The 19,137-nt window shown below is 35.4% G+C and overlaps 3 protein-coding genes and 1 long non-coding RNA gene across 10 annotated transcripts; all 4 read left to right on the top strand.

Moving 5' to 3' along the window:
* Positions 1-626: 626 nt before the first annotated feature.
* On the top strand, positions 627-3,522 carry LOC109538968 (G patch domain-containing protein 4). The gene is made up of 4 exons (XM_019906441.2): positions 627-814; positions 898-1,049; positions 2,205-2,454; positions 2,512-3,522. Exons 1-4 carry the CDS (start codon positions 769-771, stop codon positions 3,255-3,257), a joined length of 1,194 nt encoding a protein of 397 aa, XP_019762000.2. The 5' UTR covers positions 627-768; the 3' UTR covers positions 3,258-3,522.
* Positions 3,523-4,678: 1,156 nt separating this feature from the next.
* On the top strand, positions 4,679-5,236 carry LOC109538970. Its single transcript, XR_007280952.1, has 2 exons — positions 4,679-4,974; positions 5,033-5,236. It is a non-coding gene; the product is annotated as an uncharacterized LOC109538970 (long non-coding RNA).
* A 541-nt stretch (positions 5,237-5,777) lies between these two features.
* LOC109538969 (6-phosphogluconolactonase) lies at positions 5,778-6,716 on the top strand. Its single transcript, XM_019906442.2, has one exon. It carries the CDS (start codon positions 5,952-5,954, stop codon positions 6,663-6,665), a length of 714 nt encoding a protein of 237 aa, XP_019762001.2. The 5' UTR covers positions 5,778-5,951; the 3' UTR covers positions 6,666-6,716.
* Positions 6,717-6,950: 234 nt separating this feature from the next.
* On the top strand, positions 6,951-17,390 carry LOC109538966 (uncharacterized protein CG7065). Of its 7 annotated transcripts, none has more exons than XM_019906439.2 (20): positions 6,957-7,221; positions 7,553-7,654; positions 10,791-10,901; positions 11,182-11,397; positions 11,468-11,638; positions 11,724-12,000; positions 12,257-12,563; positions 12,663-12,941; positions 13,134-13,276; positions 13,334-13,511; positions 13,635-13,967; positions 14,019-14,191; positions 14,246-14,364; positions 14,465-14,638; positions 14,700-14,838; positions 14,888-15,024; positions 15,081-15,424; positions 16,055-16,257; positions 16,314-16,695; positions 16,793-17,390. In XM_019906439.2, the coding sequence occupies exons 2-20, from the start codon at positions 7,592-7,594 to the stop codon at positions 17,187-17,189; spliced, it is 4,146 nt and encodes a 1,381-aa protein (XP_019761998.2). In that variant the 5' UTR covers positions 6,957-7,221; positions 7,553-7,591; the 3' UTR covers positions 17,190-17,390. The 7 variants fall into 7 exon arrangements, with proteins under 7 accessions (XP_048520055.1, XP_019761998.2, XP_048520054.1 ...); XM_048664097.1 differs by having other exon boundaries at positions 6,957-7,441; XM_019906437.2 differs by having other exon boundaries at positions 6,957-7,467.
* Positions 17,391-19,137: the final 1,747 nt, after the last annotated feature.

Below are 19,137 nucleotides of genomic sequence, written 5' to 3'. Positions count from 1 at the left end.
CGCTTTAAGCAAGCTGAATTCTTGAATGTCTGGGTACAAAATCAACAAAAACTTGTTATTTTGTGATGGAATCAACAGTTTTTTTTAGTTGGTGCACTAACCCTTTATTCTGGACATTTTTATTAGTTCTGTAAAATCGTATCTCTAATATTGATAGTTTCTTGCTGTTTTCTTGCCAATTAATAATTGTTTACAATAACAAATTTGAATTCAGTTTTAATGAGGCAATGCGGGCAAACCGTCATTCATGGGCAGAAATTCCATAAGAAAACTTCWRCCGGTCTAAAAACGAAACTCGGACCAAAAACGGCATTTTTTTCTTTCAAATGAARWGAGTTGTAAACGATAAACTACAATGTGAGTACCMTTTTATTATCGTGACCCAAAAACGGYCGAAAAGCCCCTGATCGTAACAATTACCTTAATGGGTTGATCACAAAATATCCCCCCTGGGGGTATGTTCTGTGGGGTTGATCAAGTCTTTACCAGTGAATTTCAAAATAATTATCCCAAATACAATAAATTCAACTATTCTTTCAAATAGGCCTACAAAGTGACTTGGCAATGCTGCCGAAAATTTCTATCAAAAGAAGTTTCAAAGTGGCAGGTGGCATTGACGATATTGACGTTCATACTTGTCTTTATCTATTAATTACATGCGTGCTGTGATTACATGTGTTACTGTGTTTTACTTACACATTCTGTATTATCCGATAAGCACAATAATTCGAAACTTACGTTAATTATACATTTGGTCAAGGCCAATGAATGGATTTTGCGAGGCAACAACTCGAAAAATATGGATGGAACGAAGGTACCTTAATTATCTGACTGTTCATATAGGCATGTTTTACACAATTTAATTTATAACTAATCCAAACCAAACTCTGCTATTAGGGAAAGGATTGGGACGTGCCGAAAATGGAATTTCTCAAGCAATTAAACCGAAATTGAAGTTTGATAATGCTGGTATAGGTCATGATGCTGCAGAACAATTTACCCATTGTTGGTGGGAAAGAGCCTACAACAGTGCTAATAACAACATTGAAGTAAGTTTGTACTTTATGAAGTTCATGCAAGCGCCCCCGGCACGTGACCCCAAACACACGTTCATTAAAAAAGAATGCATGGAGAGAAAAGTTTTAGATATACCATATTTTGCTCTATTTATGAAGTCGCTGTTTGTGTTGGTGATTGCCCTTTGAGTTGAAATCGTCGAAAAACCCAAAGTTTTTTCCCAATAATAACACACTTCTGAAGCCCATAACCTAAGTTTTTATTGGTGCTGCTTGCTTGCTTAGTAAAAACATCTTAGGCTCTCATTTAATATTGTTCGAGATTGAATGCAAACAGAAATTCATGTGTAGTTCAAACATATAAATTTAAAAATTGTTCTAAATTACGATAAATATATTCGAAAGTTCAAATTAAACATTAAATTCGGCATTACTTTTTGTTATTGAATTCATAATACGAAATTTAAAATATGCATGTCTTTCGTAAACTTTAAAAACCATTAAGAACCTCTGCGAGACACACTACTGTTTGAAATACACTTATGAACCAAATTGTCGCACCAAGTATAAATTTTATTCCGATGGAACAGGCCAGTTTATAAGGCGATCTTTAATGTTATGATTTCGTTTAGTTTAATTATCGGAGACAAGGACAACGACCACAGCTTAGTCTTGAGAAACATGTACAAACTTAATTAATATACAGGATGGTTCAAAATTCAAATTGTCATTCCTCTGGAGGTGTTGCCTGGCGGTGTTTCCGAAGTACAGAAAAAATAGTTTAAAAAATAATTGTAATTAAAAAATTGAGAAATTTGCGGGAATTGGCGTCATTCGTCTGTAGATCTTGTTTGGGTTTGTAGAGAGTACAAAAAAATCTCACAAATATAAATCAGAAATTTTAAATTTGCACCATATATAAATCTGTTTTTCAACTATTAAATCGTCACCATAACACCCACTAAGAATTTAAACTTTCCAAATTTATTTTTTCATTTAAGTTGCCATTGAGATGTTAGAGAAGCTCCAAATTAACCCTAGTTAGGCGTTAAAAGGAATTACCCGAATTTTAAATCACCATGTATATTCAATTTCGTAAAGAGGAATTCCCAACCAAGAAATTGATTTATTTGTTGGTATCATCGCATTAAATGAAATTATAATAAAGTATTGTTCAATAATTTTCAGACTGGTAATGAGATGAGAAAGAAATCAAAAGACAAAGATTTCGAAATATCAACGAAAACATACTCAGTACAAAACTTAAAGAATAAAACAAGCTTGCTCTATGGATCATTCATAAAAACGGAAAGACTCACCGAAAATGGCACTGAACATTACAATGTTCCTATATTAGAGACTGAGCCTTTAAAATCTTACCAAGGAATGACTGATGAAGAACTGTTTGCTTCTTGTGAAGGAAGAACTGTTCATAAAGGTAGCATTACTAAGAATGTTGAGTGTTACAGGGTAACCTGGTTATTCTTTATTGTAGGTGCTCGACATGGTTTAAACCTAACTGGAAAACTATTAAGAATCGAAAAACAAGAAAAGATGCTGCTCAAAAAAATGAAAAAAATTTCCTTATCTGAGGATAGCTGCAGTAAAGCTGACAGGAAATTAAAGAAACTAGAAAAGCACAAGCAATGTGAGGGAAAGATTACATCCCTGGCAGGCAAAGATGATACCCCATCCACTTCTCAGATTTCCACTTCCAAAAAATCAAAGAAACGAAAGAGTGTTACATTTTACGAAACTGTAACCAAAATTTACACGGAACCAGATAGCAAAGTTGTACCTGTGAGGGATGACAATAGTGGTTCGGATGAAGGAATTGAGAAAGATTTGCTAAACAATAACAATGAGGTGAATGTGGACCATGACAGAGCGTTTGAGGAAACCAGCAGAATGGATATGTCAACCCAAAAAAGAAAATTCTTTGAAAAACGCAGAATGGAAGCAAAACTGTGTTCCACAGCAAGCAAATTTTTGGAAAGCGTCTCTACTAAAACCGAAGACCACGCAATGCAAGTAGAAAAACATTGTACATCGAAAAAACGCAAACGCCTGGAAGAGAAAGTGGATTTGAGCAACAAACGGAAGTCTATTGAAACTCCGGAACTGTCGAAGAAAAAGAAAAACAAGAAAAAGAAACATAAGATTAGCCCAGAGGAAGCAAAAGTTATGAAATCTATTAGTAAATCTCTTAAAAGTTTTTGTCGCATTTCTGAAAGTAACTAAAAATAAAGTTTCTTTTCCGTTCAATTGCAATTGCGCATCGTTTTAAATTCATGCAATTTTTTCGAGTTAAATGTTTATTTTTTATTTACTTTGTTATTCATTAGACTAAAATTACATTTTATTTAAAGTAATTCTCATTAAGTGTCAACAAAAGAAACGCTTCAAAAAATATTTTTAATGGTGAAATTTTGCTATTAACTTTAGTTTCGAGTTTTCGAAGATAAGTTCGAATGTCCAATTGGGAGAATAAAGAATCTTGATACTACTTCCTCGACCATATTTTCCGTTTATACGTACGGATATATTAACAGTTACTTTGAATATGAAGAAGAAGAAACCTAATATAATGCTATTCCTCCCATGTTACATTACTACTACGTTTAGTTTAGTTTATCTACTACTAGTAGATTGACAACATCGAAAAAATAGTTKAAATTTTTTATCTCCTTTCCAAAATCAAGATACRAAAATGCTATATTTTTAGGTAAGTTCCTTCAAAAAATYATTCGAATTTAATAGCAGCGTACATAYTTCTATTAATAAATTGGGTAAAATGTCCCTATCTAAAACTTCTATGCTTAATTTCCTTAATCTAGTTGCGGTCAAGTTAGCTGCTTGATACTGTAAACAACGTTATCACATTTCGTTAAAAGAGGCGTATTTTTTTAATGTATCTTGAAAACAATTCACTCTTTTGCTAGCAGATTTTTATATAAAATGACCTAAGAAATCACTCCCTTCAATATTGCGAGTCTCCCTGTGGAAATAAGTTTCCTTATAAAAKTGTGCAACTTTACCATGTTTTATAGTGCGAAATAAATGTGRATTTTAGAGAAAGAAAATATCTATCTCTTGTGTTAAGGTAGAATAATTTCTAGTRGGTTTATTATCTTTGGAGTGAACACACACACTGTTTAGAATTGTTTGAATACAGCTGACGTCACCACGCTAACGAGCAAAGTCTTTGGCTTGTGACTTGTTAAGAAGAGCTACTTTCTCTATGGAAAAGTTGAGGTTAGACTTAAAGTCAGTCCAAGTGCCAAAGCAAAAGTTCCATTTAAAAATAAAGATTTTTCCACGTTATTAATTCGTATAGGTAAGTTTACATTTGGGGCTATTCATAAACTTTCACGATTAAAAGTTTAGATATGGGCAACGTAGGGGAAAAAGTGCAAGCGGCTGAAGTAGTATCGTCCGCTGCTACAGTAAATCCCTCTGAACCCCCTAAGAAGCTGAAACCCTGCTGTGCCTGCCCGGAAACGAAGAAAGTCCGAGATCAATGGTAAGTCTACTGCAGTTCGGTATGTCCATTATAACGAACCATTGCCTTTTAGCATAATCGAAAACGGAGAAGAAAACTGCAAAGATCTCATAGAAGCCCATAAAAAGTGTATGAGGGATCTAGGATTCAACATATAAATTACATTTTTGAGTAGTGAATAGTTTGTATATAGCAATGAAGTGAGCGTAAATTGAGTAATTTATTTTTCGTTTTCTGTTTGGGGTTGTCCCACCTGCCGTTACCTAACCTAAGATAAATGGTTGCTTTTGCTGCGTGTTGTCTTTTCMTCAACCCTTAAGAAAACCATAGATAAAGACGAGGACGAAGAAAACATGCCTGTAACCGAGCAAATTCATAAAGAACTGTCGTGCGAAGAAAAGGATGCAGCTGCATTTTTAAGAGAAAGGTTTTTGTTTCTTGTTGCATCTTTGCCGGGTAAGTCCAAGTGTTGCAACAGAAGCAAAAATAACGCTTCCGAAATTACTAATTGCAGTTAAACCGAGTAATATCACTATGCATAACAATACGGAAGTATCAGCACAAATAAGGGCATTCGATTTGCCATTCGAGAATGTGTTTGTAGAAAACCTACAACCTTCCAATTCTCCTGCAGTGATTCCAAAAGGCATCCTTCGAACCAGTGATATATTGACTATTTCTTATAAAGACATGTAAGGAATTGAAGTGTTTTTAAAAAGGTTTTTTTTTTGTCAACCCTTTAAAATTATATCATCATGTCATGGTAGACAAACTTAAGAATGTACCCGCTGATGTGTTAAGGACGTTACGATCTGCATATGTTTCTAATCGAACAAGCATACGTTCAGTCCCATTGAGCTTTCTCTACAAGTCACTTTGCAAGTAAAATTCTATTTCGATGGAAAACAGCATCAAACTACCTACCCCTTTAATCACCTAAATATAAATTAATTATACATTATTTGATTATTGTGGTAGTCTTTGTTTTAGATGTTTTTTCACATAATCTTTAAGTATTGAGATTTACTTACTTTTATCAGTTTACTGTTGCAAGAAACATGTTGTTATTTTTTTGTTGTTTTCTTCAACAACTTAGAACTTATTTACTGGAAAGTATTCAGAAATCGAGTTACTAACAGGCTAAAATCGGAAAATCTGTTACAAATCAATAAAACAGAGTTCCTCTACTTTTATCAAATAAAAGTTTTATTTCCATAATACCTCAACCATAGTTTGAGTGGTTTGGTGCGTTTCCATTGGGTTCTAATAACGGTTCAAGGTCAGAATGAGTTTGTAATTTATAATTTGTCCTTGTCCTGATACGGTACGCCGATATCACTATAGGAGATAAACCGGACACTTAACTAGTAACTTTCTTTAGTGTGTTCAGCAGTGTTTAGTAACTTTATTTAGTGTGTGGACCATCAAACAGGATGGGCGTAACAGTGGTAGAAAATAAAAATGAAGTTATAGTGGCATTGTCCAAGTTAATAGAAGCAACTGCTACAGAAAGCATTGAACGAAACGGGGTGTTTAACATTGGAGTATCAGGGGGTTCGCTTGTTTCCTTCTTAGCCACAGGTTTGACGAAGATTTCAACCGATTTTAGTAAGTGGAAGATATTTTTTTGCGATGAACGACTAGTGCCTGTGGCTGATCCCGACTCTACGTTTGGGGTCTACAAGAAGCAATTAATTGACACAGAAGCCGTAAGCCTTAAGGAGGACCAGTTTGTCACTGTTAAACAAGGCGTTTCTGCTGCCGAAGCCGCTGAAGAATATGCCGCAAAAATCAAGAAATACATACCTCTATCTCCTTTGCCCCGATTTGATCTACTGCTGCTGGGCATGGGCCCCGACGGGCACACCTGCTCTCTGTTTCCTGGACATGCTTTACTAAATGAGACGGCCAAATGGGTGGCTCCAATCACGGATTCTCCAAAACCGCCTCCTAGTCGAATAACATTAACTTTTCCCGTTATAAACGCTGCTCGGGTATGTGCGTTTGCAGTGTCTGGAAAGGAAAAGGCTGAAATGATTAAGCGCATCCATGTGGATAAGGAGGATTTGCCAGCAACCAGGGTTCAACCTACATCTGGAAATCTCCAGTGGATTGTTGACAAGGATGCGGGGGCCCTGTTGAATTAGGGTTAAGTAGTCAGTTGCATCTACTACTGTTTAAATAAAAAAATATAATTACATTCCGTAATTTGATTTCAAATAGCTTCATACAATTGAATAAAGTGATGATGAAACAGATTTTAACATGTAGAGCTTGAAGCTCTGGCCTATGCGACGATGTCAAATATAAGGAGCTTAACCATTATCAGTATATGTGCAAGTGAGAAACTAAACAAAGCACCATAGACAGAGACAAGTTGTGTGACTATTTGTCTCTGCCATAGATAAAGACAAATCCACAGAACATCCCCCCTGGGGGAATATTTTGTGGACAAATCAGTGCACGACCTTTCTGTCAATGATTAACCAATGAAATGTCTGTGACTTCTGTTTTTTCAAGCTAAAGGAAGTTTTTAATAAGAGCCAATTCCTTTTGTGAGTGGAAGAATATATTGGACGTAGAATCATCAAAACCAGGTACACAACTGTTTTACACTGAATAGAATATAATAGCCTAAACGCGAAAGGTTGTGTTTGTTTCACCGATGAAAAGATTCCCTAAGCTTTCGAACAAGTTATCAAGGTAAGAAATGGTAATTTCTCGGTTCCCACAAGGAACACAGACTTCTCGGTAGTTTATGCAGCTTTCCCTTATATTAAATCATGGGATTTTTTCTACTGGATTTATTACCAATTACCTATCAAACAGTTCTGGTTACGTTTTGTAACATAAAAGTTGCCATGTTGTGTTGTGAATGTGGCGGCAAATTCGAATTCTTCAGATACCTACCTCTGTATTACAGGTAACTAAACCCCATTTAAGCCTACGGTAAGTTACAGAATACGAAAGATACTTCGCGAGATGTGATCTGACTTTAACAGCTAGTCGGCCCTAACTAGTGTTTCTATTACAGATATTAATTTTTTTAAATATTTCAAGTTTATCTTGAAAAATGGAGCCTGCGGCACCGGGCACAGAAGATGAAGTGGTCAATTTTAAGTCCCTGAATAAAAAGGTAATTATACATTGGTACTAATTTGATGATTGTGGTTGTACTTTCTTTTAGTTAAATTTGTATATAATTGTTAGGTAAGTATTGATATTGACTTACTTATCAGATTCTCAGAACATTTTTATTCGTTCTCTTTTTCCTAGAAATTATTTAATTTTTATGTTTTTGCCAATATGTGAACAAATTGGAAAGTTGTTTAGTGTACGGTTTTAAAGTCATTTTTCAATCATAAAGTGCTTGTAACACTGAATAATAAATACCACTAAAGTATGTGCAAACTAAGAAGTTAATGTACTGGTTGGTTGTAAGCTAACGCAACTTTATAGGAGAATAAAGGCTCGCAAGTATGAGAAATTATTTCACGTTTAAACAGATTTTTTTTTCCTTTTTTAATTTTTTAAACTAATTTTAATCTTTTTCCTAAATACTAAACATATCTCTACACAGAACAATTTGAAATTATTAATTTGTTTTTTCAAGAAAAGTGTAAGTAGATATTCTTAATGCGGTTATAATTTTCAAAATCAACAACGAGTTGTGAAACAGTTTTTACGCAAAATTAGCATAGATTTGAAAATGAATCTAAATGCGACAATTTAAAGTAGGTCGTTACAGTTCAGTTACAGTATCAGTGGGTAATAACAAGTTTCTTATTTTGAATGAAACAACATCCCGTATAATAATAAATTTTTGGATTCTTCACATATCTTTCACTGTTTCGGGAATATTTCATGTTTTCAGATTTTTCGTAAAAGTTGGAAATTAGATCTCTATCAATTTCTTATAGATTCGAGTCATTTCTTACCAGCTTCTGCAAGTTCGCGCCCCCTCCTCCGCTGGAGCATCTTCAATAAACACACAAACACTACAGTCTCACTTTTTCGTGCTCAAATGCAAATATTGTCCGATATTTGCGAGGCGTGATATTCCAGTTATAAACACAATTGCAAGACTCGATAAGACTGGAAATGTATTTCGTTCGTTGTTTGGAACAAATCTTTATTCACATTTTCAACGCTTTACGCCCCGAACTCACTACGATTCCTAACGCACCTCGCAGTACTAACATAATGATATAATCATTTGCTTGACCGTCCCTTTGCCGTTTAATACATTTTTTGTCTCCTTTGTTGATAATAGTACAGACAGTTGTAGAGAATTCCAATTCATATTGCAATATTTTCGCAAGCAAATTTCATGTTCAAACTCGTTTGGATGAAATATTACTCTCCCAGCCAAAGATAAACAAATCCGCTCAGGAATGCAATTGATTGTTTATATAAAATTAAGTGCCGCCAGTTTTTACACTTTAGAAGGTTTAGAAGTTTTAAAGTTACTTCAACTATACAGGGTGCTCCAAAAAATCATATCATAATTGTTTTCTTAATAAAACATCTTATTTAATTAGTGATTAATTCAGTTTCAATAAGATATATTGTGAAATAATACATTCCATAATAAAGCCATAATGCCGGTCTCCTGGATTTCTTATAAAAATATTTTCCGTTAAAACATCAGTATCAAATTGCAATTATCCGAAACCGATTGATTTTAGAGATTCTATGTTATAATATTCGTTAGACAAGAATTCGATTTTCACTAGTTGAACCTAAATCATATTTTGGGGTGTCCCATTTAAAGTAAGCGGGAAAATTGATGCGAAAAATATTTTATTTTAAAACGCTAATTTTCGAACAAATATAAAGAAGCATAGAAATTCAATTTCTATCAAGTAAGTTAAAGTGTGCTTTTAGTAAGAGAAGAAATTATGCAGCTTGGATAACTATTGACGCTGTACTTACTTTACATCATAATAGATGTTGCTTTCTGTATTTGGGTTGATCGGTCAATCGGCAGAAACAAACGACTATTTTTCTTGCGCCAACGTTTCGACTTTATTTATGCCATCATCGGCGCCAGTGCACATTACACGTGCCTCTGTTGCATGCTCTGGCCATTATTCTACGGTAGAAATACACTAAATTATTGAGCCCATATGATGGCTTAAATATATCCAAAACTTTGGCCCTACAATAATAGTCGTTTTTTTTGCGACTAGATTGACCGATCAACCCAAACACAAAGCAACATTTACCACTAATTATCATCACGGTCACCAAGAAACTTCAATATCAGTTTTTCATATCTTTATTGTGAAACGTTAATTAATTATGATTTCCCAATATGTGTCATTTATTATAACTTCACTACTACTCACACAATTTGATAATCTGAGTAAGGGTAGATAAAATCTACAAGCCATCTTAACGATAGTTTCAAGAAAAATGTGCGGTGAATTTTAACTTCAATTTACTTGAATTTGATCTCAGCTAAAATTGGGCCTGCAGTTCAAGCTCTACAGTTTGCTCCTTTTGTTGTTTAGTGCCAAAAAATGAAAAGTGAATGTGTGTTTGCAGTCGGCGTGAGATCATTCAAATTTGAATGGTCTTTTCTATCAACTGAGGCTTTTAGGTTGTATTGTGTTCAATACAACTTTGCAAGTGGATATACAAGAACTTCTTAAATATTTACTTGTCGCGATACGCGATGCGGTAATATGTACAAAGTATTACATTTGTTTAAATTTTTAACAGTTTTGTTAAAAATTTCTTCAGTCATTTGGGACAATATTGACGAAGAATTTCTGAAATTGAAAAACTCCTAAAAGCTACTGGCAATCGGTTTCTTCAATTCAAATTGCAATGTAATCGGTTTTTTGTTTTCTTTTGCAAAATCGGGTTCTTTCATTCACAAAAGATCTAATCAATCGGTTATAGTGAATCTACAAAAGTCATCAGCAATTATTAATACATAATTGAAAGGTATTATTGAATACATCAAAAATGTATTCAGAGGAAACTTTGAACGGAGCTTCTTTCTCGAAATATGCACTGTAGATATAAGTATACTTCTCTTATAACAAATTGAATTTGTATTTAAATGAGTTGGAATAATTGACTTCATTTGATGTCAATCTGTTCACCTCATAGTCATAAAATATTCCAAATAAAACTTTTCCGCGGGCTACACTAGTGTGCTTAAAAAGTGGTTGATAAATTAAAATTATAAGAGGTTCAAGTTTAATATAAGAAATAAGTATACATGATTAGCAGTCACTTCAATTGATTTTCATTTATAGGAGACTGAGAACGACCGACTGTTGAAAATAAAAGCAGTTCTCAAAAATGGACAGCTCGATAATGTTTTTGAGCTTACCTATGTCAATGGAGGTGAACATTGGTTCTGTAGGGTGAGTATTATGATAATAAGATCACTTCATCAATCAATAATGTTTGCAATACGACAAATTTCAAGGAGGCAAAGCGAAAAATTAAACAATGTTAAATAAAAGTTTATTAATTAAAGAAATACGAAGCAAAATACACAGAAAGGATCTTCAAATCTAATTTTACATTTGATGATTTTTTCGATTTTCTTTACTGGCAAGTGTGTTTTGTTTAATCTATAAACTATTTCATATAAACATAAAATGCGTGTATTACTTTAATTTATTGTATTGGATTTTGTAGATATGCGAATGTCCTATTATGGGTAGAGTATACCAACATGAATTGGGACGAAGACATTCCATAAACATGACTGCAGCACTAAACCGTCCTGGAAATAGAGATTTTAAAGAAGTTATTCCAATGGAAAGCGAAGAAACTCCACAGCTAGAACTTGCTGTAGGTGAGCCGTTGCCTCCTGGATTTGAAGGCGAAGTTACGCGCAAAGCACAAATTCAGGTAACATTTTTAAATCATCTAGACTTGGTAGTTTTCTTATGAATTGAAGTTGATGAGGCATCTGTTGTAGGATCGTCTCGATGGTTTCAAAGTTGGACCTTTAGTTGCTCTGGAATATCTCATTGAGATGTCCGACTATGATATCTCCAAAGAGCCGAGCTATTTATGCATTTTGTGTGATAAAAAAGGCGACCCAAGAACGGTATTAACACATCTGGCTAGTTACAATCATATTTCGCAGGTAAGTAGATTATTTTTCTATTCAAAAGAATCACAAGAAAATCCAAGAATGTATTCTACTTAAAATTTGTTTTCATTCGTTGCAGTATTTGCAGAAACATTTTCCAAGTTGCTATCGAAGTCTTGCTCCTTACATGACGAAACAGTATAAAAGAAACTGGCAAATTGTATTGCAAAAAATAGCCGAAGCTATTGAAAAGACCTTCGGTCGTTTAAAACCCTTTTGCATTGATCAGGATAAGTTTAAAAATGAACGCATGTTTTATTTGTCCAAGATATCGAAAGGGCCTCATTTCTATGAGCAACCTGGTAAAACATTTGTTGAACTAGTTGTGCACGAGCACTTAACCAAGACATTTGAAGGTAAGTTCAAGTTCAAAATCCTACTTTATTGCTTTAGTTTTTGTGAATGAATCAAAATGTTATTTTTATTAAATTCGATAAATCTCATTAGTTTTCCTAGCCAGCTCAGCAGCAGCTGTGATGATTAGCGAATTATAGTTATTTGGAGATATTATAAAATATATAATGAAAGCCTGATAAAATTCATGTTATTTAAAAATATTATTAAACTTGTCAAGTTTCCTGGCATTACAATAACACAATATTCAATCCGCAGTAGAAGAGGCGCGCGCAGTGAAAGCGAATGCGACAAGTTTTGGGGAAAAAACCTTCACTGAGCCTGTTAAGCAAACAATCAAGCGTAGTCCATCACCTCCTGTTGTTGCAAATCCGGTCAAAAAAATGCGCACACCTTTGGTCCAATCAAAGAAGCCTACTGGTGTATCTCGTCGTCGAAGTCTGTCTAGCGTATCAAGCATATCCAGTGATGAAGATAAAACAAAAGCGAACGTCAAACATTTGGCTCGAAACCGTTCACCTCCTAGAGATACCAAACGATCTTTCGATTCAAGAATAAAAGAGAGGTAATATTTGCTTAAAATTAGCTCAACCACATAACGACCTATACACTCGTACATACCGTAGCCCAAGTTGCTAATAAAATTTAATTCATCGCATTTTAGGTCGTTTCGGCGTCGTTCGCCATCTCCAAGGCGGCGATCATCATCTCCAAGACGTCGTTCGGCTTCCAGGCGTGTCTCGCTTTCTCCAAGGCATAAAAGGGCAGATGATGATGAACGCAGAAAGAATCGAGAGAAAGAAAAACTGCAGAAAGTCGAAGAATTTCATAAACTCTCCAAGGCAATAGAAAATGACATTTCCAAAACTCTCAAACAGCACGAAAAGAACCCAGAAAAACACCCGAAATATAATGACGAATGGAAATTGTTTTGGAATAAGAGGTAATATTACTCATAATCGCTATATATGTCTAATAAGTAGTCATCATTTTCAATATCTTAAATTCATTTGAGTTACAACTGTATGCTATCGTATTATTTATCGTCTACATGCAATACAGATTCGTGAAAGTGCATTGCAATTACTCGAATATAAATCACAAAAATGTATAAAAACAAGCAAACGATTTCCAGATACAAAGAACTTCAAGCTGAAGGCAAAGATGCTTCCAAGTACGATTTCAAGCCAGAATGGATTGTGTTTTGGGGAAAACGAATGAAAGAACTTTCCAATGAGGAATTAAAAAGACGGAAAGACGGTTTGAGAAAACGCCTAGGTAACAGATTGCTTATTTGCTGTTTTTTCCTTAGATTGAATGAATAATTATTTCTAGGACTCCCAGAAGAAGTTCAGCCTATTAGCTTTCGCATTGGCGCCGCCACCGTTGTTTCAAAAGGGTCCTCGCTTAAAGAAACTCGAGCACCGAATGCTCCAATGACTGCGCTGCCTGATATTGATCCTGATGTGATTGTACTGGACGACATCAAAGATTCTCCGAAGAAATCAAACAAGTGAGCACTTTTAATACTAACTACTGTTCAAACAAGGCACCAACATAGGTACTGTCTAACCGACCTTTTGTTGCGGAAATTTTGGAATGGGTTGTTTTAACTATTACTCCTGTTTGTTTACAGAGATAGATCCCATAGTCCTTGGGAAAGCGATTCATCGGTCTCAAGAGCACCATCCCCCAAAGGAAGACGATTATCGCGATCACCGGCTGATAGAAGAAGACGTAGTATGCGCTCCAGATCAAATGACAGAAGAAGCATGGAAAAAAGGCGTTCTTCGGAGAGAAGTCGCAGATCACCAGGTCGAACAAAACGAACATTCGACCGAAGGTCCCCTGAACGAAATAAGCGATCAGACCGACGATCGCCTGATAGGGGTAGGCGATCAACAGAACGACGCTCATCTGATAAAAATAGAAGATCTTTAGACAGACGTTCAAGGGATAGGAGATCGAGGTACAGTTTTTTATAGATATTTTTGTATCATTTGATAATTTACCATTTTAGGTCGCGAGACTCTTATAAAGCGCCCAAAAGCTTTGTAAGAGACAGGGATTTAGACAAACATTTAACTGAGATAAGCCGGGAGCGGGCAACTCGAGAGAGTTCCTTTGAACGTGATATGAGGGCCAAAGAACGCATTAGAACAGTCGCCGAACTTCCCTGGGAAAGAGAAAAAAGTGAGTCTACAGTAAGCAAAATAAGCATTCCCAATAAATTATTTGCTTTTATAGTGATGTATGCTACACCCCGCATGCCTATGGATGAGTTTTACTCTTCATCCATGATGCGGGATTCGAGATCTGCCACTTTCATGCTTGCAGATGCGGATAATGAACCCGATGACGGCGAGGTAAGACTATATAAATATTTTAACTTTCTCAAATACTCCCAAACCAATTTAAGAGAGGGAATTTTATAACATCTATTTTCATTAATATTAATTTTTGAAGCAGGTCAACATTGTATCAGTGTTGAGGTTGCTGACTGCTTTAGAAGAGAGATTAGGAGCTCTGGGTCCCAAAATCATTGACTTACTCGCGCAGGCATTAGCTTTGGAAAAGAAGGAAGCAAACAGTAGTGAAACACTGCTGGATAATGAAATTAATTGTGTGATGTTCGAAACGGTAGGCGATTGTTATTGAAAATACATCTTTTACTGGATTATTAATTGATGTTGATGTAAAGGTGAAAGAAAAGCTGAAAGGTCAGCTACTAGCGGGATTGGTAGATCCAGTGCAAGAGCGCGCATTTAAAAAGGCTATTCGAAAAACCGCAAATTTAATTCATTTAGGCAGCCAGCGTAAGAAAACTCAAGCAGCGCCTGGTAGGGTATGAATATTGTATTTGGGCTCTAGTTTTCAACTTTGTCTCAGTTCCAGGAGCAGTTGCTGTACCGGGAGTGGGCTCGGTAGATAAAGCTGCTATAGCGAAACAGTTAGCGAATGCTCTAATAGCTCAAGGCAAAACTGACGTAACTCAGGCAGAATTAGAACAACTAATTAATGCTGTGGTAAGTAATTGCCCATTTGGGTCGTACTTTAGTTCCACTTCGCTCTTTCTTTGTAGGTTGGAATGGCAGAAGCGTCTAAAGCCTCAAATAAACCAATCACGGCTGCAAATTTTCTGTCGCAACTGGCAGGCTCAAGTTCTGAATCAAAAAGTGAAAAAATTAATCGTCCGACTAGTGATGCCAAATCTAAGAACTACGATCCATTTTCCTTAGATGGCTTGACAGAACCTTTGTCGCCCAGTACGCCTGAAAAATCAACGACAAGCACTATGGAAAATCTGTCTGACTCGGACCTGCAAACATTGCTGCAAAATTTCAAGGATTTATCGACTGAAGAGCAAATGAACTTAATCAATTATTTAAAGAAGTTGGAATTGAATGAACCAGAGAGGGTTGAAAGGTAAGTGAGTATACATACATATAGCGAAAAATCCGACTCTTATTTAAAAATTTAAATTTATTTAATGTAAAATAATGTAAGGAACAACTGAAATAAACGCATCAAATCCAAAACATATCGTCGCAAATATTCAACAAAAAAAAACAAATTATATGTCTTAGAGTTGCGAGTTTTTGAAACTTTTTTGTGCGATTTGTATCAGTTTGCGTAACAATAGCGTAAGATTTTTAATTTTTCTCAACCATCGATTTGTTGGCTGTATTTATTTCATTCCCAGATTATTTCAAGAATCTATAAAATACTAATACCGTTTTATTTAAATATGTAGACCTAATATAATAATCATTGCGACTACACGTTAACACTGAATAAATAAATATATCTGATTGATTAAGCGTGATTCAATAGGTCATAAATTGCATTTAATGGATTTCGAGCTGTTGCTTTGCGCGAAATGTGCTCAGTTTGTAGGTTGGGCGAAACAAAGTCCCAATTTACTCAAAAATTGTCTAACGTCTGAATGTATTGCTTTTTGCTCAATTGCCGCTCATGTATTCTATATCCCGAACTATACTTCTTTTGTACTTTACATAGTAAATATATAAATAGTTAGAGAAGATAATGTTGCAGGTTAAGAAAGTTTGTGACTCTAGCCGACAAATCATCTAACCCATCTGAAGTGGTGGATTTGGACACTGAACCCAGCCCAAAAAGAAAATCAAGCCCATTTTGTAATCGCATGGGAGACATCAATACCAATGTGAAAGCTAAAAATGACGATAAATCCATAAATATTCATCTGGACTCGGAAGATGAAGATTATAGTTATGAAGGTTTGAATGTTGTTTTTATTATTTAAATTTCGTACTAATTTTGCTTTACCTTTCAGATGTAGTTAAGGCTGCGTCTAAAAATATTAAGCAGAAAGAAATGGAGGACAATCGAAAAATTGTCGAAGACTCCATAGTATTTAGTAGCGCACAAAAAGAATCTAATTTGGCTGATGCTAAGGCATTAATTTCAAATCTGATGAGCACTCTAAGTGGAGTGACGGCTGCTGGTAATATGTTAGGCATGTCATCTGGTAATAATACAGCGTCTGCAAAAAGCACTACTATTTCCACATCCTCTGCGGAATTTTCAAAGACATTGAGTAGCATCAATATGGATAGTTTAGCGAACATCGTCAGCAATGTGCAGAGAGCAACGCAGGATCGCAATCGTACTACATTTTCAGTTGAAAAGGATGGCAATTCCTCTGGGCAAGATCGGTAAGAATTTGTTGCGAGAAGTTGCTTTCGAAATTGTCACTAGAAGAATATTTATGTTGATTTAGTTTAAGTTTTAATAATTTTTTGTCTCTATTAGAAATAGATTTAATCGGCCCGGATATAACTATCTACCGCCCAATAATATGCCCATCAATAGGCCCAGTTCACAAATGAATGACGTTCAATCTCTGGGATTTGATCTATCTCGAAGTCTACAAGCCCCAGGAACGGGAGTTCCAGCTCGGCTGCCGGGTGTTAGACCGATGAATACATTCGGACCGGGATCCGCACCAGTTGGATCTCCCTCGGCAATGCACATGAACATGAGACCGAGAGGTGGACCGGGCTTTGCTCAATTTCAAAGAGGACCTCCGCCAAATCAGTTTGGAAACACCAATTATATGAACCAGCAGCGGCCACGTCAACCTTTTAACTCTAATTTCAACAGTCAAAGACCAGGCGCCCCTAGAGGTTCCAATTTCAACAATTGGTAATATATTGCAGAATGATGTTTAATGCATATATTTAATGAATTGCCATTAAATTATAGTAAAAAAATACAGCTTTAAATCAATATTTTTTTATGAGTATGAGTTATAATCACATAGTTTGCCACAAGTATGCTATTTAGAAAGGTACTCTTTGTAGTGCAATTTGAAACAACCGTTTTCAATTAAATTTTTTTTATCATCAAATGAGTTCTTATTTAGCTATGTACTTCCCTTGTTGCGTTTAGCCAACAACGGAATTGAAATTCTATTTTCCAATATTGGAATATCCATTGTTCCGAATATAACTGGCATTTTTTAGAAAATCTAGAATTCCACTTGCCATGACAATGTTTTGATTCTCTCTGGGCTTTTCGTCCTGTGATTTTCGACTAATAGAGGTAAAGTTACTTATGAATAGGTACTTTATCTTTACATTATAGTATTAAATTAAACTTAAAACTCGTATACATTCACCCATTCTTTATAATAATTACGGAAAGTCTGTAAATGTTTTCTCTCAATAACAGTGAAAAATGTGAAAGCCCATTAGAATCCAAGACCTCTTTCTAAAAATCTGTTTCTAAACAAAACCGATTTTGTTTGTAGTTCAGATAGAATATCAATTGACGCACTGCCAAAAATTTCGGGGCAAAATTAAAAATGTGTAGATTATAAACCGGTTGCATCTTCACCATTTCAAACCCTCGTAAATCGGAAGCAAAGGGAGAAATTTGATACTTTACTCATCAAATACGTTCAACAATTTTCCTATCAACTTGTGCATGTGTGTTATTAACATATTAAAATATTTGCTGATAAACGGATTTTATTAATTCTAAAAATCGAATACTTATTTTGCATTCAAATAATCACAAATATATCCTTGAATGCACCAGAAATCTCATCTCTGTCAAACTTTTCGTTGAGCGTTCCTCGTTATAGCACACAAAAATGGGGAAAAATTAATTTCCTGGAAGTAACAGCAGTCTAAATAAAACGGAGCTAAAAGTAGTTTGAAATATAATTGGCAGCAGATATTCTCGCTCTTCTTGGTTGTTTAGACGTTTGGAAAGTTCGTTCACAAAAGGCTGCTCAGAGAGTAATCCTTTTGACTTTAATTGAATATTTCTATAATTTTATAAAATGAAAGATGTTTTTATTAGAAAGAAGCATTTTGTAAAAAGTTATGTTTAGCATTACGTTGAAAAATAACCCCAGGTTAGCGCAAAGAACCTTCCTTGCTAGTCTAATATTTAAAATAGAAAAATGTTAATTTCCTCACAATGCATCCAGATAGTTTTTCGAAATTTTACGGAGATCAAAAGCCAAGAGAGATGTCTAAAATTTGGCCATGCAACCCAACTTTAATTGGTGCAAATGATTTTAAAGATGATTTTAGAGGTAAAGAGCGCCAAAAATGTGTGTTAAAAAATCTGATGAAAGTTCATTTGAAAAACCGTTTAGGATATCTAATGACGTGCCGAGGGAAAGAATCGCAAATTTTTTATTTTTTTTCCTCCGGCCGGTCCTGACCATTACTCGCTTGCACCCTGGAACTACCCGCGCGCCCTTCGATCGAGGTCGGGTTCCAAGGGGACTTCGGGGGAGCGGTCGGAAAGAAAAAAGGCATCGATGGTCAGTCCCAAACAACCCTTTGCGTTCATAGATGGCAGCAGGTTAGCGCGGGTCCAACAAAGTGCGAGGGAGTGAGCTATCTATACTTGTCTTTATCTATGGTCCCAAAGGAGTGTGCTAAACGGCAGGGCGGGTGTTTGGGCCCTTTCGTTTTTTTTTTGTTCCGGGACGCCCACTCAACGCCACGCAAAGCGGCCATTGTTTTTTTTTTAAACCAAATCCTGTTTTTTCCGGGGCATCCTAGCCCCTAGAAACTCGAATCGCGGAAGGTGACTGTGCGCGACCCGTCAGTGACAAGACTCACCAGTTTTTTTTT

Source organism: Dendroctonus ponderosae, unplaced genomic scaffold, assembly GCF_020466585.1.
Source record: "Dendroctonus ponderosae isolate FM_Combo_2020 unplaced genomic scaffold, Dpon_F_20191213v2 Dpon_F_20191213_2, whole genome shotgun sequence".
Taxonomy (NCBI): domain Eukaryota; kingdom Metazoa; phylum Arthropoda; class Insecta; order Coleoptera; family Curculionidae; genus Dendroctonus; species Dendroctonus ponderosae.
This window is presented reverse-complemented; position numbering and strand designations above follow the sequence as displayed.